Raw genomic sequence first — 22,299 nt, forward strand, 5'->3', positions numbered from 1 at the left:
ATCCTGTCTCATCTGTCAAACCCATTTCCTGTCCATTTGGGCTGTGACTGTCCCCAGGTGATGAGGTGAAGCCCTTGGCCACCAGCCCACCTGCCTTGGGAGCCACTGTGAGGAGCTCCCTTTGCTGGACCCGAGCTCCACATCCAAACCCAGCCACAAACCCCTCTGCTGAGCCACAAACACATTTGGCAGTGGCTCTTAAACTCAGCTGATACCAGGTTTGATCATATTAAATCTAGTTTTGGTGACTAGAATTGAGCTCAGTTTTGTTGAGGGCTGGCAGCTCTTCTTCCTTTTCTTCCAGGTCAGAGAGTGGTTTCCCCAAGTTTCCCAGATGTAGCTGAGCTGCAGTCTCTTGCACTCCTGGTTGTTTTTGCAAGGAACACAGTGTCTTCCAGACCTTATTGTTAGGAAATTTCCTACTGTTTGCTCCCAGTTATTCTCTATTTGCCTTTGTATTGTTTTGTTTCCTTCAAAGACAAGTGTCGCTTTACAGCAAGAAAACAAACAGGGTACTTAGGAGATTATTTGTAAGATCCCATCCAAACACAGAGTAGGAACTTTGCTATCTGCTCACTGTGGAGTATGGTTTGCAATTGCCTGGTGAGTTTGTTAGGAACAGAAGGCACTACATTTCATCCTTAAAAAAAACCCAACCAACAACAGCCAAAAACCAACAGCAGCTCCTGAATTGGGAAGTCAGCTTCAAAATATCTCAATTTTCAATATTGACACACAGTGTCCTATCCTTTACCTACTGGGCTCAGCACACAGCAGGACAGGGTAAATCTGCTGGAATCACAGGGACCCAGGGAATCACTCTTCTTCCCAAGACTCCTCAGAAGAGTCAGCCCAGCCCAAACCACCGTGCATGGTTCAGACAAAGAGAAAACTTTATTTTGGACAGCCCTGGAACAGCCTGTCCATCAGCCTGTGACAGACAGATCCTGCTGTGATTCCCAGCATGGTGTGGCTGACAGGTCCCAGTGGTGTTCCCTGTGTCCCTCAGGTCCCATCCTGGCCCCGGGGTTCAGGGGAGCAGCAGTGACCACAGCAGTCAGTGTGTGCACAGGCACCCAGCCCATGTCTGTCCTGGCTGTCCAACACAAGGTTTCAGGGTGCAGTGCACACCTGGAGATTCTCAGTATCTGCAGTGAAGAGCAAGAACAGTTTTGAGATAAAGGATATTCTTCCTGAAGATAGTGGCAAAAGCCATGACTGCAGCAGCACTGAAAGCTGACCTTGAAATGGGGCCATTTGGCAGATGTGCACAGCTGTAATTTATCTTTTCCTCTTGTGATTTCTCAGTGCTGGGTGGTTAGACAGCTAACTGCCCTTTTGGAGAGGCAGTGCTGATGCCAGTGTGAGAGCTGCCTTTGCCCTCTGTTGTAGGATCACAGACAAGTGAGTCTGGAAAGGATGTCCAGAGACCACGGCTGCCAGCCCTTCACCCCCGAGCTAAGGCATCTTCCTGTGTCACCAAGCAAATTTTTATTTAGCTCACTTAAAGCCACACATGACAGTGACTATGTCACTGTCCCAGTAACCTGCAGCCCTTGTTTCAATTCCTTTATGGTCAGAAAGTTGGTGTTTTATATAAAGGTCAGGCTAAATATTTTTTGCTCTATTAGAGGAGTATTTGTGCCATTCAACCACTGACAGGGAGGTTGGATTCCTTTCTGCTTTACCAAACCTATTACTTATTTGAAAGCCTATATCTCCTGTACATCATTTCGTTTTTAGGCTAAAACCATCTTATTTCCTCAGCCTTTCTCACTGCTTTTAAGACCTCTGCTTGTTTCTGATGCTCTTATCTTCACTCTCCACATCTTTCCCAAAGGCAGGTCATCAAAAGGGAACACAGCCCTCAAGCTGAGAGTTTATCAGTGCCATGTAACTGCTACATTTGTCCTGTCTGTCACCTCCAACCTGACACAAAGACACAGGAGAGATTTCAGACTTCCAAATATTTCTAACTTCCTTTTTTTTTATTTTTTTAAAGCCTGAAGCATTACAGTCTTTAAAAAAAACCTGTATAAAAAAAGACAACCTACAAACTCTCTTTAGCAGTGGACGTGCAATAAAATTTGTGTCTGACCTGACGTTAAAGATTTGCCTTTGCTGGCAAATTCAATTTTGCTCCTCATTTCAGACGGATTGCCATAAATCATGTGCAGCAGGAAGCGTGCCTCATCTACACTGAGTTTAGTGTTAATTTAAGACACTGGTGTAAGTGTAGTAAAAGTCATGATAATTTATTGATAAAGGTATAAATCTTTCAGTGATTGGGACAGAGCCTGAAGCAGAGCAGAACCAGAATCCTCCAAGTGAGAGGCTTCAGGTCCCGGTTTAGATCCAGATCACTGCCTGTGTTCACACTGAAATCCAAGTGTGCAACTGTAATTCCAGCCACATCCAACCCAGGCAGTTGCTAGGTCATGTCCACAAGCATAAATTGCAAAGCACTGTCAGCACATGCAGGCTTGGCAGCTCTGAAAGAATTCTGGTTTATCTGCTGTAGCAAAATGTCCTCTGCAGGCCCCAAATCTGATCTTCCGTTACAAGAGAGGAGAAATGTTTTGGCAAAAAAATATAATTACGATAAGGATCCAAGAAAAGCCACTTAGGATAATTGTTCAAATGTAAATCCAGCTCCTTGGGGAGGTTTGTAGCCCTGCTGAGCTCTGTGTCACCCTGTGACACTGTTCATGCATTCAGGTGAGCCTGCTAAACCTGGACTGGGGGTTTTTACATCACTGACAGGTTTTACAGTTAACACTGACCCCTAAGCAAAAAATAATGCAAAATTAAAGCCAAAGTGGCTATAAAACTCTGGGCATTCATTGATCCCAGGTTTCCCTTTTCCAAAGTGAATTAATTCTACCACAAGGATAGTGACTCAGGCTTTACTCACCCAATTAAACAAATATGTAAAAAAAAAATTACAGCAGGAAAATAAGAAGTTTACTATAGAAAATATGGAAATCCTTTTGGTCTGGTTTTTCTTTATCCTGCAACAGAGTCTGAGAGCACCTCCTTGCTTGAAAGTAGATTTTTACAATTGTCAGTTTATCAATTTCATTGCATTTACTTTGAAACCCAGGCTTTCCAGCAGGACATTCCTAGAAATACACAAATTTCTACTGTGACAACAAATCCATAGGACTGAGAGGAAAAGGAAAACACCTGATAGATAAAGGAAATCATTTGCTGTTACGTTCTAAAATCAGGATTATCATCCTAGAACACTAAGGGTGCATCCCTGCCCAGCCCTCTCTGACCTCAGAAAAGACTTTCAATAAATGGTACAGCTTTATTTCATGCAATCACTTAACTCCTGGAGGTTGCTCATGCAGGATCTACTTAACATGCTGAACCACAGCAACAGGCTGGAATAAATTTGATGCCTGGACTACTCCAGACTTTGTGCTGGGTCCTCTCTTGGTTTGTTCATGTGAGCCTGCACTGAGCCAGCCTCTGGGCTGCACACAAATATCAGCACTGACTGTGATGTATTTGCTCCAGTGTAAATCTAGAGTTAGAGCAAAATTTGATTCTCAAACTGCAGCTTCAGGTTCAAATCCAAAATCTCAAAGGAAACATCAGTTGAAACGACCAATTTTTGCCCAATTTCTGGCCAAGGCGACTTGCTTTTTTAGAGGAGGGAGGCGGGTTTCCTTAGATCTCCACACGGATTCTCTCAAAGGTTTGTAAATCCTTGCCAAATCCTTCACAAACCTGGGCTCAGATTCAGAAATACAGTGAAAACAGATTTTTTTTTTCTTTTTTTTTTCCCCCCCCGGCACTTCTGCTGCTGGTTCTGGCCAGGATAAGAAAGAGCAGAGGCTCAGGGAAAAAGATGATGCAAAAATTTTCAAATGTCTAACGTGTTCTGTCTGAGCTCTGGGCAAAAACTTGGGATGGCTCTTCATGTATATAACATTATATGTTCCTTCTCTCTCTTTATCCTTCATCCTTCCAGGCTTTACTGCCCAGTTCTTACACCCCACCTTTAGATAACCTTTACATAAGTTTAGAAAGACTTGCAGTGCTACAGACCATAAATATCTGATCACTGAGCCTTCAGATTTTGCAGGGTCTACATCCAAGAGTGGAGCAACTTTTGAGTTCCCTCAAGCAGCAAGAATTGAAAAGCCCCATTCCCTTGCATGACCATAACAAATTATCAAGCTAAACACAACTCCAGAATATACTACAGAGAATAACCAACTGCACAGAACTAGGAAAAGATACTCTGGCTGGCCAACTTGCAGGGAGAAAAAACATAGAAAACAAAGGGAAAGCCTTGGCAGAGAGAATTGTGATCTTACTGTACAATTAACTTCTGAGACAGTGAGTAGGATTAAAGGACGGAACATTTCATTTAAAACAGCAGAGCATTATGAAGCATATATGCACATTTCACAGGCCTTTGAAATCAGCAAAACTGGCAGGTTTATTTGTTTTGATTGTCTCTTTTTCTTGCTTTTACAACTTTGGGATTTTTTTCTCTTCTTTTCAAGACTAGAGCCAAATGACCCATGAGAAATGTACTGTAATTTGCCTCTTATCTATCCCTCATCTCCATCTGATATTCCCTCTGCCCTGGTTACCCTGATGTTTTTCCAGACTCTCCAGCCTGAACCATTGTAACACGGAGAAAAGTCAAACCATAAAGAGGGAAGTAGCATAAGGATATTTTCAGGAACCTGTTCTGTTAAAACAGATTTCCTTTGCCACTTCATGAAAACCTCTTTTGGCTGCAGCCAACCTCATTCACGTACACAGGAGAATTTAAACCCATAGAGGAAGGTGTATAGATTTCAGGCTAGTTTAACTCTCACTTGTGCTGCTTGGCACTTGCACACTGCTTCTCCCCTCTGGGCCTCAGAAAGCTTCCTAAACATGAAGAGAGAAATTCCATTCTGGTCAAAGCCCTGACACCAGCCCTGCACTGCTCCAAGCCCCATCCACCCCCTGAAGTGATGCTGAAGCAGGACAAAACCCCTTCTGCTGGGCCTCCCCTCAAGACATTTCACCATGAGTGAAGAAGTCATGAAATAGGCAAACAGAATATTTTTCCTTGTCTTCTGAATGGGAAAACTGACAGCAAGGATTAGCTCCTCTATCCCTTGAGCCTGCATTCTCTGATAATATGGATCATCTTTCTTTTAAATAAGTGGTGTCCTATGTTGCAGATACTTGAAGTTTTCTGCTGGTGGCCACTAATCATACTTTACGAGCCTTCACTCATATTTTACAATCTTTGGCTTGTACTTTACAATCTCCAAAAAAGTCCTGAAGGTCTGGTGCTCCACAGATGGAACATCAGTGCTCCCTACAATGAGCTGGTCCTCCCAAATCCCTCAATTTCACCATTCCTGAGGACAAAACAGCACAGTAACTTCATTCCTGTGGAATGAAGGCTCTGCTTTCAATGAGGGAGCAGCCACTGTTCTAATATTTGGCATCTACCACCCCTCAACACAAAGCTTTCAAGAACATCAACCAGATACGGGCACACCAACTCTGCAAAACAGCTCAAGTAAGGGACATTTTGGTTTCAATCAACCTGATTTTTTTATGAAAACATCAGAAATCAGGAATGCAGCCTGTCATAACTCCATTGAACAGGGACAAGAGTTAGGCAGAGCCTCTGTAAATCAGAGATCTAGAAGAAACTTGTGACTTTAAGACAGAATTTTCTTTAACTATGAGACTAACTCAGAGCAACTTTTATATTAACATTTTCTAGAAATTTATAATACTCAACTCCAGCCTGTCTTCCTCATCTCCGTCCTGCATCAGGTTTGAGATCACTTTTGCAGCCTGCCCAAACATCTGCCTTGCTGATATGGGAGCCACAGCTGGAGTGACTTTGGTTTGGCACTTCTGGAACACTGGGAATGCTTTGTGTGCCCTCTGTAGAGTGCAGGGAATCATGGAATTACTCCACAGACACAGCCCTGTCCTGGGCTCCCTGTGCCCTCTGCCCTTGCAGCAGCAGCCTTTTGTGGGTGGGATGGGTCAGGATCCTGGGTAGGCTCCGTGGGTGACATATGTGGGAATATTTGGGATATTTGGGATTTTTTTTCACATATTTGAATATTTGAGATTTTTAGAAAGCAGCACAAAGGTCTGGGTTGGGAGCACTGTGGCCATGGGGTGCTCACAGTGCAATTATTGCTCCTGAAGAAGGGGACAGTGGCACTGTCCCTGCCAGTGCTGCTGGCACTTTAAGGGGCTGCTCCTTCAGCATCTTCCCTAATTACCACACAGCAAAAAATGCAGGGTGAAAAAAGAACAAGACCAAATTCTTCGCTCCCTTCATACCAGTTTTTGACACTAATCCTCCCTGCACATAAACCCCGTGCCACAAAGGGAGATATACATTGAGATTGGAATGAAGAGCGACTTGGAATCAGGCCGACATCAACATAAAAAATAAAATAAAATCACATAAAATCACAAAGGACCTAGCATGTTTATTGCAGATCCTTCTGGAGTTGATGGGCCAAAATAACCACTCCAAATATGCAGCTTGCAAAACATTCCTTTTGCTTTGGAGATGCCGCTTCTTTTCTGTTTTCATTTTTACAACTCATGGACTTCCAAAACTCCTTTCTTAACCTCCTGGCAGGATTGTGCATGAAGCGGGTCCTGCTGCAGTGGGAAGACCATCAATGGTCTAAGCCAAATCTTCCTCTTTCGTGAGAACAAAATGAAAATCTGATTCAAATGAGGCTGGCTGAAATTTCCTCTTATTTCATCTTATGCAGAAAAGTGTAGGAGACACCCAAGTGAGATCACAAAGAACACAGTCTGGTGATGGAAACTTCAGTTCAAGGAAACCAAGTGTCCTGCAAGAGAAGTCTCACATTTTCAAGGTTCAGGAGATTTTTTATCTCTGTCACAACAAAGGAATTATATTTCTCTCTATTTGGTTTCTAGGGAGTTTTTTTCAGGGGATATTGATGGATCATAACAATAAATCTTTATCTTCAGCTGGGAAGCCTTGAACACACTTTCTAAGGAAAAAAAAAATTGAATAGTGAGATGCAAAGGACTACTAAATATTATGAGATTTACAAAAGCTGGTTACTCTTGTTTTTTCCCAGCCATGACGAGATTACAAGGAAATAGAAAATGTCAGTCGTTGAAACAGAAATTTTACATGAGAACATTTAGCTTTGAAGTTCCCAGAATCCACAGTCAATTGCCAGGTGATCTGGCAGAAACAACAACACACCTGCAGTGAAAATAGTTCAGAGTTGCAAAAAGAAAATATTGCGGACAGTGTACTTCCTAAAGCCAACTTTTTTTTTTTTTCTTTTAATTTCTACTCTTGCTCTCTAGGAAAACAGAAAGAAATGAATAAAAGAGCAGGAGAGAGATGTAGTAGATCATACCTTTGTCAAGGAGACTGCTGGGAAGCAAAACATGCCAACAGCGTCTGTAACAGACACCACAAACATAATGAACTCCTTGACATTGAATTCCTGTCCCTCATTTCTCTCTGCTGAGCAGGAGAAAAGATGTAAATGAGCATTTTCCAAACACTCAAGAACTTTCAGAATTCCTGTTTTTTAAACTTGTGCAGGACCCACAGCTCCTGCACAGATCCCTGGTGTTCATTTAGTGCTTCCCAGAGTGGACAGTTCCTGAACTGGAGGACGTAGCCAGCAGAAAATCAGCAGTGGGCAGCAGCCTGAGCCAGTGCTCAGGTCAGGAGTTGGATGGAAGGACGTTTGGATTTCCTCACATATGGATCTGCTAACGTGTGTACCAGAAAACAGGCACTATCAGCCCAAAACACAGGGCTGATTGTAAGCGTTCCCTGGGGGACACATTTCCCCAGACCCTGCTAAATTGGACTGGCAGCTTATGAAACACACAGCTCTGATCCAGCATGTAACTGTAAACTATAGGAAATCATACCCATATATTTGGCCTTCAGACACGAGTGCAGAAATTGCCTGTTTTGGCACCACAAGCCTGTGGATCCACGTGAATCAAACCCAGACCTCTTGCAGAGGGCTGTAAGAATGCAAAATCTGTTCTCCACTGCCAAATGATATCACAAGAGGGGGAAAACTCTAATTCTCCTTAATGGCAAACTTCTTGAGCAACTTTTGTCCTGATCCTGACTGCTGTAGACAGGCCATGCAGTTTAATTTCCCCTTAAATTTTCACTGTATTTGCTCATTCAGCCACACATCAGCTTTTGCTCTGGTTTGCTCCTGTAATTTATTGGTGATGTGTCACTAATCACTTCTACAGCACTTAAGATCTCAATGGCTACAAAACCAACTCTGCAAAGGGTCCAGAAAAAATTGCAGATTGTCATTTTTGCCCCTGCACACAGACCCCAAATTACACAAACCCATACTTACAAAGCCTTTGTTAACATGAGATGTTAACATGAGGTGTCCTGCACCTCCCTGTCATAGGCAGAGGGGATTGTTACAAATTCCCTCACTTCCAAACTCTGTGCCAGCCCAAGCACTTTGCAAAACCTGACATCCTGTCTTATTCAGTTATGGGGGAAGAGAAGGCATCCTGTAAGCACTACTGGACTATCTCCTCATGATGGTTTTATAAATCAAAAACTAGAAATTCTTCAGTTATTGTTCCCAGCAGGATATAAAAAGAAATTTGTGTCTGATCAAGATGAGAATAGTTGAAGGTTTGAGCCTGAATTAAGACATAATCACAGAGTAAATTAAGTTGAAAAAGACCTCTGAGGTCTTGAAGTCCAGCCTATGACCGAACACCACCTTGTCAACAACACCATGGCCCTAAATTCCACTTTCAGTCTTTCCTTAAACACCACCAGGCACAGTGACTCCACCACCTCCCTGGGCAGCCCATTCCAGTGTCTAATCACCCTTTATAAATAGGACATTTTATAGCACAAAGACAAGAATAAATCTATCCCCAAAAGTAAATCTGTCAGAAGAATTCTGAGTGCATGAGGAGGGAGCCAGGAACTTGCAGCCCTTTTCTGAATCAAATTGGTCGCAGGGAGGGAAATCAAACGGCACAGATTTCTCCAGGCAAACTGGGAGAAACACTCTGATGTGTCTGAAGGAAGTATTTTACTCTGTGTTTGGAAGTTTATCATGACCGATCAATTCTGGAGGAATTAGTGAGTGTGTTCTGGGTTTTGGCACTGACACAGTCGTGGTAAAAAATGCTGGAGGCAAAAGGGAAGTGATTTTTATAATGCTGTGAACTGTTGCCATCAATCCTTTACCCAGAACATTTCTCCTGCTCACTCCAGTGCAGTTCTGTTCTGTAGGAGCTTTGCTTTGCTCTGAGCTATCACCCTTCGTCTCAGAGAGGCTCTCAGCCTCTCATGTTCTCTGGATGGGGAGATCCAAGCCAAAAACCAAGGTCTTTGGGAGTTCAATCTTTCTGTGGACTTCAAAGAGCTTGGGATATGCAGCTTAGTCCAGGCAGAAAGCACAACATCCATTTGGAACAACATTATGTACTTAAAAATAGGAAATGTGGAATGGTTGTTAAGGAACACAGCGTGATGGGGGAGCCTGATGTGAACTGTGAATGAATTTGGATTCCTGTTTTTGGGCTCTAAACTTGGTGCTCTAAATCCTAGTGGAAGGATCTACCTTTTCCCAGCAATTATAAAGACTTTTAAGATTTAATTCTCTCAATCATGTCTATACCTGCAGTGAACAGATGGCAGGAACAGTTCCCTAAGGAACTGAGAAACAACTACAAATAGCCAATGTTCATCCTCAGCTCTCAGTGCAGTAAGAGTGACACCTCACAATTTGGGAGGAATCAGCATGAAGGCAAAATAAAACCCCTTAACCAGAAATGCCAAGCCCAAACTTATTCAGGTGTTTTGAATAATATAAGTTTATGCAATTATGACTATTCCTCAGGCATGCCTGTGTTTGCCTCCAGATCCATTTTCAGGGATTGAGGACAGGAATAGAGCATCATCAAGCTCATGGGAAACAGGAGATCACAGAAAAATGTTGTTTTGTAATTGTTCTCAGCCAGTTGTGCAAACCTAAGCAGTTCAGATAGTTTGGAAATATTTCCATTCTCTCTCACACTCACGTGAATCAAACTAAGCTCTGGCTTCTCTGGTGTCTACCCACATTCCCTAAATGAGTGTAGCACTCTTTATTTACTTGAAATTAGTCACCAGTTAATCTCTCCCTGTCTCTTTTTCAATTAAAAAAATCAAATTAAGTAATTAAGGGAACACAAAGCAATTTAAAGCAAAGCTTTTCAAAGTGTAAAGGGGATTTTGATACCCAGACTCTCCCAATAGTCAGTGGATCTTTTCTTGGCCTGGGATGTAACTCCCCATTGTGCCTTTGGAAGGTGCACAAAAAATGTGTGGATGATTACAGTGATGGGTCTATTAATTGAAATCATCTGGATTTTATGATATTTAATCAATGTCTAAGTTCTGACTTCAAAAGCAACTTTAATTGTCTCACTCCTCTCTGCTCCATGCTCCCAAACTTGTCATCTCTGATACACAAATATAATTTGTGAGTCTGACAGGGCCACCAGTCTCATTACATTGTATCATGGAAATTAGAAATGAATCAATAAACAGAGAGGCAAAGTCCTGATCAGCTCCCTCCATCCACACATGTGGAATTCTTCACATTTTACCCCTAATCCCATGCCTGATCAAAATGAAATGTCTCCAGGGTCAGGAATGCCTCCGCTTCCTTTTGGTATTTAATCACATCTCAGAAAAGCTGATATTTCATGTCTATGTGTCTTATCTTCATCCTCAGTACACTTTGTGCTTTTTAATGCTGAAGAAATAATTCAGCAACATGTTTCATGTGATGGGGCAGATCCTTAATGGAGGAGAAATGCTGGCATGGCCCAAAGTTACAGATTAAATCCCCTTCTTGGCATATTCATTTTTACTGTGTCTTCCAGCATAATTTCAACATGGAATTTTCCTGACATAAATCCCACAGGTTTCCCTCTTCCCCTCCACACCACACTGCGTAGCTCTGTGTTTTGGTAAATCTCATCTATTAATAGTTGCCCTCTGTGGCTATAAAAAAATACCTCAGTAGTCAAAAGGCAGCCCTTGGTAGGGAGCAGCTGTGGATGCCTGAACACACACAGGACCCAGCATCACACAGCAAAGCCCTTTCTTGGCTGCGTGTCAGAGCAAACCCATTAAATATGGCCATGGAAAGCTAATGGAAAAGGAGCCCCTTCCCTGCAACAGGGAGAGAGAGACTGGCTCCAGCACTAGGCTGGAGAGCATCAGGGTATTTCCATTTTCTCACTGACATTTTCTTTTTTCCTTTTTTAACTCAGCAAACCCCCTCCCGTGTCTTCCTCACTTCGCCCTTCTGCCAAGTCCCAATAAAATCCTGCACTTAAAGAAATAGGACAAAGACGTCATCGCAGCGAGTAGCAAAGGTTGCAGGGTAAATTTTAAGGTCTACTCTACTTTTTTTTTTTTTTTTTTTTGATTGATTTAACTGATTAAAGCATTTCTGCTCTTCCTGTGCTTTCAGCAGCATCCTGGGTAACTCAGGGGAAATTCAAACCAACCAGCTGTGATCTGTATTACAAAGTCGAGGCTGGAAATACAACACAAGGATGTTGATGGGGCCATACTGGAGAGGGTGAAAGGAGAGGAATATCGTCTCCTGCTGAAGTGACAAAGTGCTTTTATGTGCTGGAATGAGAAATACTCAGCTTAGCAAAAGATACAGGGAATTGCTCCTCCCTTCTGGTGCTGCAGGGTACCAGTCCCAGCATGGAGCTGCTGGTGGGTGATAAAGGAGCCTGTGGCAGGACTTGTCCCCAGATTTCAACTTGAATTTTCATTTGCATGAACTAAAGTTGTTGAAAATCCTCAAGAAGTTCTGAATTTCAGGGTTATCCATGAAAAATGCACAATATGACAGTGATGGAAGGGAAGGGAAGGGAAGGGAAGGGAAGGGAAGGGAAGGGAAGGGAAGGGAAGGGAAGGGAAGGGAAGGGAAGGGAAGGGAAGGGAAGGGAAGGGAAGGGAAGGGAAGGGAAGGGAAGGGAAGGGAAGGGAAGGGAAGGGAAGGGAAGGGAAGGGAAGGGAAGGGAAGGGAAGGGAAGGGAAGGGAAGGGAAGGGAAGGGAAACCAGGCTTGGGCTCTCCACACTCCCAGCACACCCGGCCTGAGGCTGAAGGAACTCACAAGCCCAGTGCCACATAAATTCAGTATTTTGCCAATTTCTCTGTAGACATCTCACTAAGATAAATTCTCCTTGCAAAACTGATGGGAGTGATTTGAAAAACCAAGAGAATCTTGAGCTGGGAAAGTTGACTGCCACAGCTTCTCAGTGAAGCCCACAATTTATTGACACAACAAGGTTATAGAATGAGAAGCAAATTTATTCTGTATTATCTACTGGCAATGTAGCTCCAAAGATGCATTTTGAGGCAGCAGAAGGAATTTTATTCTCCAAAGCCTTGTAACTCAAGCCTTCTGAAGCTGCCCTCACACAAATCAGTGATGACACATCTTTTCAACATCTAGGGCCAAAATTATTTTTAAAAGCATTGCAGGTAATTGCCCACTGCTCTCATTCCAAACCACTGCTGTTTCCACTCTTTTACCATCACTGATGTAACCAACAAGTGTCAACAGCAAACATGGGCTGCTTCTGCAATGACTGAATTAATGGAAATAGTGCATTTCACAACAAGCAGCTCACCCCTGTCAATGGCCATGGCCAGATCTTTAACTGCAATTTACAGGATATGTTCTATATTTCCAAGGTTTCTTATATACTACTCAAACATCTGGGTACCTTCTAAAATAATTGGTCTGCAAGGTGTGGATTTTATTGATCTTTTTCACTGGGGTGGATTGGCCACAAGAGTCTTTAAAACAATGGTAGAAAAAAAATGCTGAAGCTGGTTCTTCTGAAGAATTTCAGAAAGATCAAATTAGGCCAAACCCTCTAATTTCAGTTTCAGTGGGGTCCCTTTTTAGTAGGGGTCCTTTTAGCAGGGTCCCTCCTTTAAAAGAGAAAGGAAATTAAAAATGAAAAACAGCACTGGGGAGAAGTTAAGCATGTACTTCAAACTCACACATGCCAGGAAATTTAGAGTTAAAGGTGAAACTCCACCCTAAAGAGTTCCATATTGGAGATATTTCAGTGAACAAACGTAACATGTTCTGAAATACAAAGACCCAGTAGGGTGCACTAGGTATGGAGTTTCAGCCTTCACTCCAAATTTCCTGGCTTTTTGGAGGTTTATTAGAGTTTCATACCCCAAGCATTTAAGTACTCCAAGAAGTTTCCTCAGTGCTGCTCACCCTGATCCTTTTGGAAGCTGAGAGCAAGCACTCTGATGGTGTAGCCACCCATCCATTATTAATGAACCCAAAAACAACTTCTTGCAAATTTATGGTAATTTGGAGTGCTGAAATTACATGCAAACTAGGTAGTCTCACTTGAGTTACCCTGAGAAACTTCAAAATTGCAAATCTGCTCCGAACGAAACAGAAGGACAGGATTTCATTGTCCCCAGCAGAGCACATGCTCCTAATCTTCCTCCACAGTATGTGGGTGCTGGAGCTCTGCTCCAGCTGCAATGGAGCAATCTCAGAATTGCTTCTGGCAGCAGTGGCTTGTATTCCTGGCCTAAACATTCTGCAGTGTTATGGGGTGGGGATGTGTCCATCCTATTTAATGAATCTGCCTCTAAGGGAGGAAACATGACAGTGGGTATCAGCATCACACTTTTCAAACACCTTGCAAATATTGAAGGGGTTCCTGTATATCTCTGTAGCCCTGACAGGTCTGTTTGAGGCTCTGTGTCACTGCATCCTCTCAGAGCTCCACAGAAATTATGGTCAACATCTCTCTGAAGCCCCTCCATCCTTCTCAAATCACCCACAAACAAAGTTTTAGGAGTATATGATGATTCCAGTGGGTGTCTTGACCTACATCTAATGGAGAAGACATCACATATAGTGTGAAATTTGCCCCTCTAGTCACTCTGCACAAGCATGCTTTTGTGGTGGGCAGGTACAAAAGTGATGGGACAGCTCCACACTGTCCTGATCCTGGAATGTTTGAGGGACAATTAATTCACTTCAATTAAGAGAAGATAAACCAAGACATCCACTCAGTTTCCCCAGCCTCTGCAAAGAAAAGCCCAGCTGAAATACTCTTAGCCCAGGTCTAGCAATCCATGAGAGGCAAAATCAAATGTGCCCTGTTTTATGGTGCTGTAAATGGAACACAGTGGAGGTGGCTGCTCTGTATTTCACCAAGGGACAGCTATTGCTTGCAACAATTGGGCTTAAAGTCCTGTCAGAAAAAATGTCTGAGGGATAGAATGGGGATTGCAAATGTAAGCATTGCGCCTGGTTAAGCTTGCCACAAAACTATACTGTGCATCTTTTTCAGTGTGAAGGGTGCATCCTCCTGAATTTACACAGGAGGTTCAGCTATGTTAATTAAAAACCCAAAGGTCACCCCACAACCAGAGCTGAAGAAAGGTTGTACACCAGTGGCTATGGGAGAAAACCAGGGGGATTAATACAAGGCCCCTCAGCAATGAAAGAGGCCTGTTGGACATGATCAAACTGTGGGTCTGTGTGAGAGATGCTACAATTTGGATTGATCAGCAAAGAGAATAAACCAGCTCATACCCATGGCCACATTGCACATTGTGGATGAGCTCCACCTCATTTGCTCAACCAGAGGCGTGTAAGGTGTTGCTGGAAAGCATCCATGGGGCAGCTGATCCTAGGGGATGTGGTGCTGCCCAGCAGCAAGGGGCAAATTCAACCCCTGTCAAATCTGCAGACTTTGCACTTGCAAATCTTCCATGTGGTGTTTCAGAGACAAACGGGTCTGCATCAGCACTGGGGGTATAATAATACTTTAATCTGTTGTCTCCCACAAGGATTCTTAATGATCTCTGGTAGTTTACTCCATGGGTTTTACAGGCCCCCTTCATCCCAAGCATCCTGCAGTTTGACCAGACAGTGATCTTTTTTCCTTAATGGATAACATCCATGAAAGAAACCATGAGTTCTATGAGTCTTGGCGAAAAAATGTTTCTTGAAAAAAAGCTGTTGGAAAAGTTGACTGTGGGTCAAGCTAAATTGAGCAAACTCCTACTGTTTCTAGGGTGTGGAATCGTATAGAAATAGTTTCTTTAGCACTGCAGTCCTGTCTGTATCAAAATTCAATACTAGACTTATAAATGTCAGTTGCTAGCATGGGAACAGATGCAACTCCTCCCAGCTGATTAACATCCCTGACATCTGGAACAGAGGACAGAATAAACAGAGAGAACAGAGGATTTCCTGTTGGGACTTGGCTTTTGGGTGACAACTACCAAGATACAGCAGCTCCGTCCTTGACAGCATTACTCTTCGCCTCCTAAACAGCCCTGGAGCTGCTAATTAAAGAACTGGACATTTAACACTGAATCCCTAGACAAAAACTCAGGTATTTGCTATATGTCTGTCTGATACCTATGTGAATGCAGGCATCCTTGATGTCAAGAGCTGCACAATGGTCTCTTCGAGGCAGGGGATTAAGTTCTCAAGCTCCCAGAACTGAAGAGGCTTTGAAGAATTTCTTCTGTTCTTTTTAGTGTTTAGGATTAAGTGGAAATTAGTGCTTTATTGGGAATCAAGAAGTGTTTCTTACAACTTCAGCTCCTGGAAAAGGGCATTAAGCGTGCCTCCCTCCTCCAGAGTAAGCTGACCATAATTTTCAAGTACATCTCATGAAAAGATTTCCAGCAGAAGAGAAGGAAAAGAGGTTGAGCTGATACTCCATGGAAGAGCCCTGAAGTGCAGCTCAGTCACCTGTCTGAGGCTGCCCTGGTGGTGGATTAGCCACCACCTCCTCCTCCTGATGCCCTAGCCCAGTGTGCCCACACACAGCTCTGTCACACCCACTGCTGCTCAAAACCACTGTGGAAATTCCTACAAATGGGTCAGGCATGTATTTCAAATCTAATTTATGTATGCCTGGGATGTGGTGTGACACGATGTGAACAGAGCTGAACTGTCCAATACAAGTGCTAGAAAAGGACACAGAGGCTCCAGCTCTCAGGGAGGGCTGGAACTGGATGATCTTTAAGGTTCCTTCAAACCCAAATCATTCTGTGGTTCTGTGATTCCTTGGTTTGGTGCCAACCTGAGTTTGCTGCAAAAGGACCAGAGCTTGTACAACTCATCCTGCCCCTCTTTTAGGCAGAATTGAAAGGCTCTGAGCCTTTGGGGCACACATGTAGATGTTGAGAAAGCCTGTTCCCAGGACAGTTATTCTGGGGTGACTTCCAGCAAGTATTTGGTAGGCCATATGGATTGAGGGAGCTTGAAGAGACTCCAGTACTTTTACTGCTTCAGGAATTTCATCAACGTTTTCCTAAGAAGGCACCGAGGGGAATGCTTCCTTATCTGTCCATGGAATCCTGTGGTGAAGCCTGATGTGCAAGCCCAATATTACATAAAAGGAACGTCTCAGTTACCCATAGGATGGTGCAAGAACTCACCACATCAAATGGCATTTACCGAGCATGGTTTCCTATGATCCCTTGCTGCTTCTTTCAAGTTCTTTGAAAAGCAGCCATGGTAGGTGTCATAGACTCAAAGTCTTCCCTGTTTTGTAACCAGCAATATACCAAATAACACAAAGAATGAGTCTTTCTGGCAAGGGTGTTTATTCTTGCTCCTTCCCTTTTGTATTGGGCCAAACTGTATGATCTTAGCATGTTCTAATTTCCCGGAATTGCAGAAAAGCAGAACAATATTTGTAAACCTTCTGCTGGGACAAAATACATTTTGTCCCACTCTCATGAAATTAATGAAAAGAAGTGAGGCAGATATTCTTGGATAAAGCCTGCTGTGTGGCTAATGATAACCAGTCCTTTGTTTTTTCCCTGCAGGCTATTAAAAAAGAGGAGAGATGATCTAGTTGGTACCACAATGTTTACAGCTTTTCTGCTGAGCAGCTCTGAGAGCAGAATTCCCATTCTTACTGCTGTCCCTCTGACAAACTCAAATCTCTGCCACCTCACTATGGCACTGAATATTTAACTATTTAACTATTTTGGAGTTAAATATTTTTGGAGAGGTGCCACAAAGACAGGCAGGAAACAGAAAAGAAACCAACCAGCTGTGCTGCTGGGATCAGCTCTGAAGTCACCACAGTATCACCACCACAGTGACTGAGTGACACCATCAAAGTACCTGAGCCCTTTGTCCCAGGTGCCCAAAAGGATCACAAGAAAGTTGTAACACAGATCAGAGGTGTCTTGGAATTGTTCCAGTGGTATCACTTAGTCACAAAGCACCCACAGTGGTTTTTGTATCAAGGCTCAGAGCAACTCTGTCCCAGGATGGAGCTTCATGGACTGGGACTCATAAAAAGAAGGAAGAAAGTGGCTGGGAACAGATAAATCATCTTTTGGGGATTGGGGATAAAGAGGCACTGAGGAGGGTTCCTGTTTATTACAGCATTAATCAAGCATTAGCACTTTTTGGTTGGTTCCAGAGGACAGAAGTATTTCATGAATAAGCTCTGCTTGGCGAACAGCTGGCTGCAACTGCTGACACTGAGGGTGTGAAGGAACAAAGCCCAGTACCAAGGAAGACTCTGAAAACTCTTAATAAATAAAGTTCAGGAAAATTTTTATTGTTACCATTTCATCTTTCTTCCCTCTGTTTCCTCACCAGATTGAAGGATCTTTGTCCTTTCTTCTTCTATTATTGGACTGAACTTTGGTGGAGGAAATACCTGAAGTGAGATGTGAGCTCTCCATGGCTGCAACATCTTCACTGCTGTGGTGCAAGGTCAGCACCAGAGGGGACTGAGGACTCTTGGCCAATGAAAGCGATGACAAGAGGGGTTGGGGATGCAAAATGGACCCAGATGGTGCCAACCAAATTTTTACTTTGTCACTAATTGACATGGAAATCTCTCTCTCAGGGGATGATGCTGACAGCAATACCAAAGTCAAACACAGGGTTTGAATCTTCACCCTTGTACTCAGTAAAGGCTTTGCTGCCAAAATCACTGCCCTAAACCTGTATTTGTTAACCTAAATTCCCAAAGCAGTGTGAGTCAGGCTTACAAACTTCACTGATAAATCCACAGGCCTAACTGCTCTATTTTGCCTTACTGAGTACAAACTCTTGCCACAGCAGTGAATTTGGGCTCTGCCAAAGCACATCAGCCACCAAATAAAGGCTCCAGAGACATGGAATTTCTCCTACTGCCCTCTGTGGTTTCATTGCCAATGATCAATGCTGCAATACAATGTCTGTGCAAAGATAGACAAATCTGTCTGTCACAAAAAAAAAAAAATCTTTGGAGCATCTCTGGATTTTCTGAGGCTCTAGGCTGTGGAAGAGGATCTTCAGGCCTCCCCTACTCTTTGAGGTCAAGAGGAGGTTTTTCTCAAGTCAAGATGAACTTATAGATGATCTGTGAGATCATGACCATGAGATAGTCCTCCAGACAAGCTCAGCCAGGTGGTTGTCTCCAAATTGTAATATGCTGGTCACAGAACAAGAGATTAAAGGGCACTATCAGATTAAAAATAATGTATTTTTTCCTAAAAATTGTATTAGTTGCTACAGCTAACACCTTGAATTCTGAGAACTACAGTGTTAAAGCAATCCAATTTGCATTATGCCTTTGATGATATTTGCTGATTTCCTCTCCATTTGAACAGTATTAAAAATTGGTATTTTTCCTTTCAATGTTTTCAAGCATTAATATTTAAAGAAGTTCCTCATTTGAGCTTTGTTCACTGGTAAGTGACTGAAGTCAAACTGAGCTAGAAGGAGTTTTTAAAAAACAACCTTGCTGGAGTAAAAAAAAAAAAAATTGGCTTTTCTTTCCAACTTAATTATGTGTATTTAAAGCTCCAGTAGAGCTGATAATGTTGTTTAAAAATTTCTCTCCATTAAGCAAGCTATAAATATAGCCTGAATAGCTGCAATGGAAGGGACTCCTGAAGAGCTCGTACTTTCCTTCTTTACCTGAGCTTTAGTGTTGGGTATTTTGACCATTTAGAAGTTTACCCTCTATGGCTCCATGATTTGCCCTAAAGAATCTGTAACATGGAATCCAGATAACAAAATTTCATCTTTAATCTTCATCTTTTCTGTGCTTATACTTCTAACTCATTCACAAGAAACACCTTATTACTTAAACATACTAACTTGTCTGAATTTAGAGCAATTGTAGGTACGTGGTACACACCTGATGCAAGTTTTTTGACCATGCCACTCCTCAAACTGCAGCCCAAGGAAGCTTGAGCTGAGGAGCTGAGGATTTTATGAGCACACATCCACCCACAGAAAGCTGCCCTGCAATGAAGTGGCATTACCCCTGTTCTTATTTATATTTAGAAAGGGGCAGAGAAGAGTTTCATTACCCACACAGAGTGTGCAACAGGAACCTGGTACCCACCTCCCTCCTCAGAGCCCCCAAACTCAGCTGTGCCTCCACAGCAGTGCCCACAGAGAGCTGTACACAGCACTAAAAGTATGGAGTTACCTACCTACCTTCACAGAAGTGCTACAGAATTAAAGTCTACCTAAGAGTATTCATGTTCTGTTTCATGCCTGAGGGCCTTTTCCCTCTCCAAATACACATGAGCTTTCTGTGACATCTAATCCCCACTCCTCAGAGCCTGGAGTTAAAATAAACTGTGCACTGTTACAATATGCTGCTCATAGCCAACAATTAATGGGTCTCTCAAAATTGGCTGCTTCAGTCTTTAGCACAGATTTTCCTTAGCCTGGCTGGAGAATACCAATTCAGGGGTAAGACACTGCTGAGACCATTACTGAGATTGCATTTGGAGAACTGCAATGTGAGCCAAATACTGAGAAAAAAAAAAATTCATTAAACTCCAAACCCCATAATAGCAACAATGAAAGCCTTCAACAGCCAGCAGGATGATCAATACCCAGACAGATATTCATCAATACGACCATAAAAAGAAATTGCCTACCTGTAAGGAGAATATGGGTCAAAGCAGGTCTTGGTGACTTCTGTTATCTCTGGGTTGCAGCACTCCCCCCCATCGAAGTTGTACCTCTCGTAATTACAATCCATGTCACACACCCCGTTCTGCTTCTTCTTGTTGAAGAGCGCGTGGCGCACGTGCCGGCAGTCGCCGCCGTCGTAGCCCGTCAGGGTGTGGTTGCACTCGGGGTCACAGTTCTCGTCCCCAATCTTGCTGATGTCGCAGTTGGCCAGGATGAGCCGGTGGCGAAGGGAAGAGTTCTTCACCTCCAGCACCTCCAGCTCCCAGGTGATGTTGTAGCGGCTGAAGGCCTCGTTCAGGTGCTGGTGCTGGAACTCGATCTGCTGCTGGCTGACGGTGGGGTTCTGGTGCTGGTCGTCGTACAGGTTCACCACGCGGTAGCGCACGGTTTTGTTGCGGCGGAACCTGGGCAGTTTGTTGTAGCTGGCGATGACGTCCGTGTTGTCGCACACCGTCTGCCCGCAGAGAGGAGGCTCCAGGCTGGTGTCCAGCAAATAGCCGTGGTGGTAGCTGAACTTGGTCTGAGGGCTGCTGCCATCCTTCATGGGAGACCAGGAGCTTTTCACATTCAGTAAACTGTCTTGAAGAACGAGCTGAGGTAGGGGCGTGTCTTGCCTGTGAACCGCCTGCTCCATGTCCAACAAGATCTCCTTTTGAGACCGGGCTGTCCTCCAGAGGCTGAAGTGCTCCACGTAACCCCGATAGTTCTGGTTCAGGGCGTTTCCTCCCAGCATGAGCACCTTGCACTTCAAGGTCAGCAGGCTGAAGATGCTGCCCACTTGCTCTCCGCTCGTGGCCACCTGGGCGCCGTTGACGTAGAGTCTCATCAGGCGCCCGTCGTAGGTGGCAGCCAGGTGCACCCACTGGTTGGGGAGGTAGCTGCGGTGTGCTGCAATGGTGGTGACTTTGCGAGCACGGTCCGTCTTCAGCGAGAAGAAATAGCGGGGGTCTCTGTTCCCCTGGTCACTGACGGTGTTAATCCCCAGGACCCAGCCTCGGTCACGGGAGGTGTAAGAACATTTGTCATACAGTCCTATGTGCCCCCAAAAGAAAAATAGGAATAAATAAGGATGACAGAATGAAGGCGTTAGTCTTTAAATTGTGTAAATATATCTCTCTAAATGTATATACACACACTCACCTACATCTGTTAGATAGTTAGTGCACAAGGAAGACTTTAAATCATCTAGTGCACCATTGTGGGAGGTCATGTCAAGACTTCCTATTAAAGGTAAAGATTTGCCAGTGGCATGTACAAATGGGATTCCCTTTTCCTGACCAAAGTCCAAAACTTTCCTGCAAATTCCTATCAGCAAAACATTGGACTGTGCATTTGGTTCTTCCCTTCCCTCAAGCCATTCATCAGTGGTTGAAAACAAAAACAGTCTTGAGAACCAATCCCTGCTGATGTCACTCATCCCTCATACCCCTGAACCCTGTGCCTAATAAGGTCCAGAAGGAAAATAAATACAAAATCTAAATTCTGTACACTTTGAGAAGCACTGAGCAGCTGCAGTCACCTTGTTAAGTTCAACCATGCAAATCCTGCAGAGACTGAATGGGATGTGTTCAGGTTGCCTTCAAAGTCATACCCAACAAAAGCCAGTGGGCACATGGCATACACTGGTATACACCACACTGGGGAAGGGCAAGAAATTCACACAGATGGACATCCCCAGAAAGATGGACATTCAGAAAGGTTCCTGCCCCCTCACAGGAACACTTCCTAACACCTCAATGCACCATGGAAAGATTTCTCTCCCAAAGAGTAGATCCATACTAAGAGCTCTCTCACCCAGCCCTCAGACAGCTCCAAGCAGTGGACAGAGCCCACTCCTCCCCAGTTTGGGACACAAGGCTCAGCCAGTTAAAGACAGACATTTCCATCCTTCAGTCCTCAAAGGCCAAGGGCTGCAGGGACACCCCTCACCAAAAACAAAATCATTGGAGCTTTCAGCACCAAATGGCCTTTCTACTATCAGCACATAGAAAACAATCCTTCCCCAGAGCCTCCACTTCCAAAAGCCTAAAGGAAAATCATAAATCTCTGACAGTTCAGTCCTCGTGAAAAGACTAAATATCCCCTTACCTCACCCCTGCACCCTCACCCTCCCCTCACTACAACCAAATAACATCTTCTGCTTCTGACTAAGTTGCTCAAGAGCCATCTGTTAACAATCACTCATTAACAGTGCAGTCTTGTCTAGTATCAACAGAGCAAAGGTTACAGGAGCATTCACTGTATTTTTCCTC

At 43.7% G+C, this 22,299-nt stretch overlaps 1 protein-coding gene across 1 annotated transcript in view; it reads right to left on the minus strand.

Annotated features, from left to right (window-relative positions):
• PAPPA (pappalysin 1) overlaps positions 1-22,299 on the minus strand; it is a 180,656-nt gene that overhangs the window by 133,055 nt on the left and 25,302 nt on the right. The window contains exon 2 of the mRNA XM_064727455.1: positions 20,011-21,079. Coding sequence (XP_064583525.1) covers positions 20,011-21,079 — 1,069 coding nt within the window. The remainder of the gene's footprint in view (positions 1-20,010; positions 21,080-22,299) is intronic.

Source organism: Zonotrichia leucophrys, chromosome 17 (assembly GCF_028769735.1).
Source record: "Zonotrichia leucophrys gambelii isolate GWCS_2022_RI chromosome 17, RI_Zleu_2.0, whole genome shotgun sequence".
NCBI lineage: Eukaryota > Metazoa > Chordata > Aves > Passeriformes > Passerellidae > Zonotrichia > Zonotrichia leucophrys.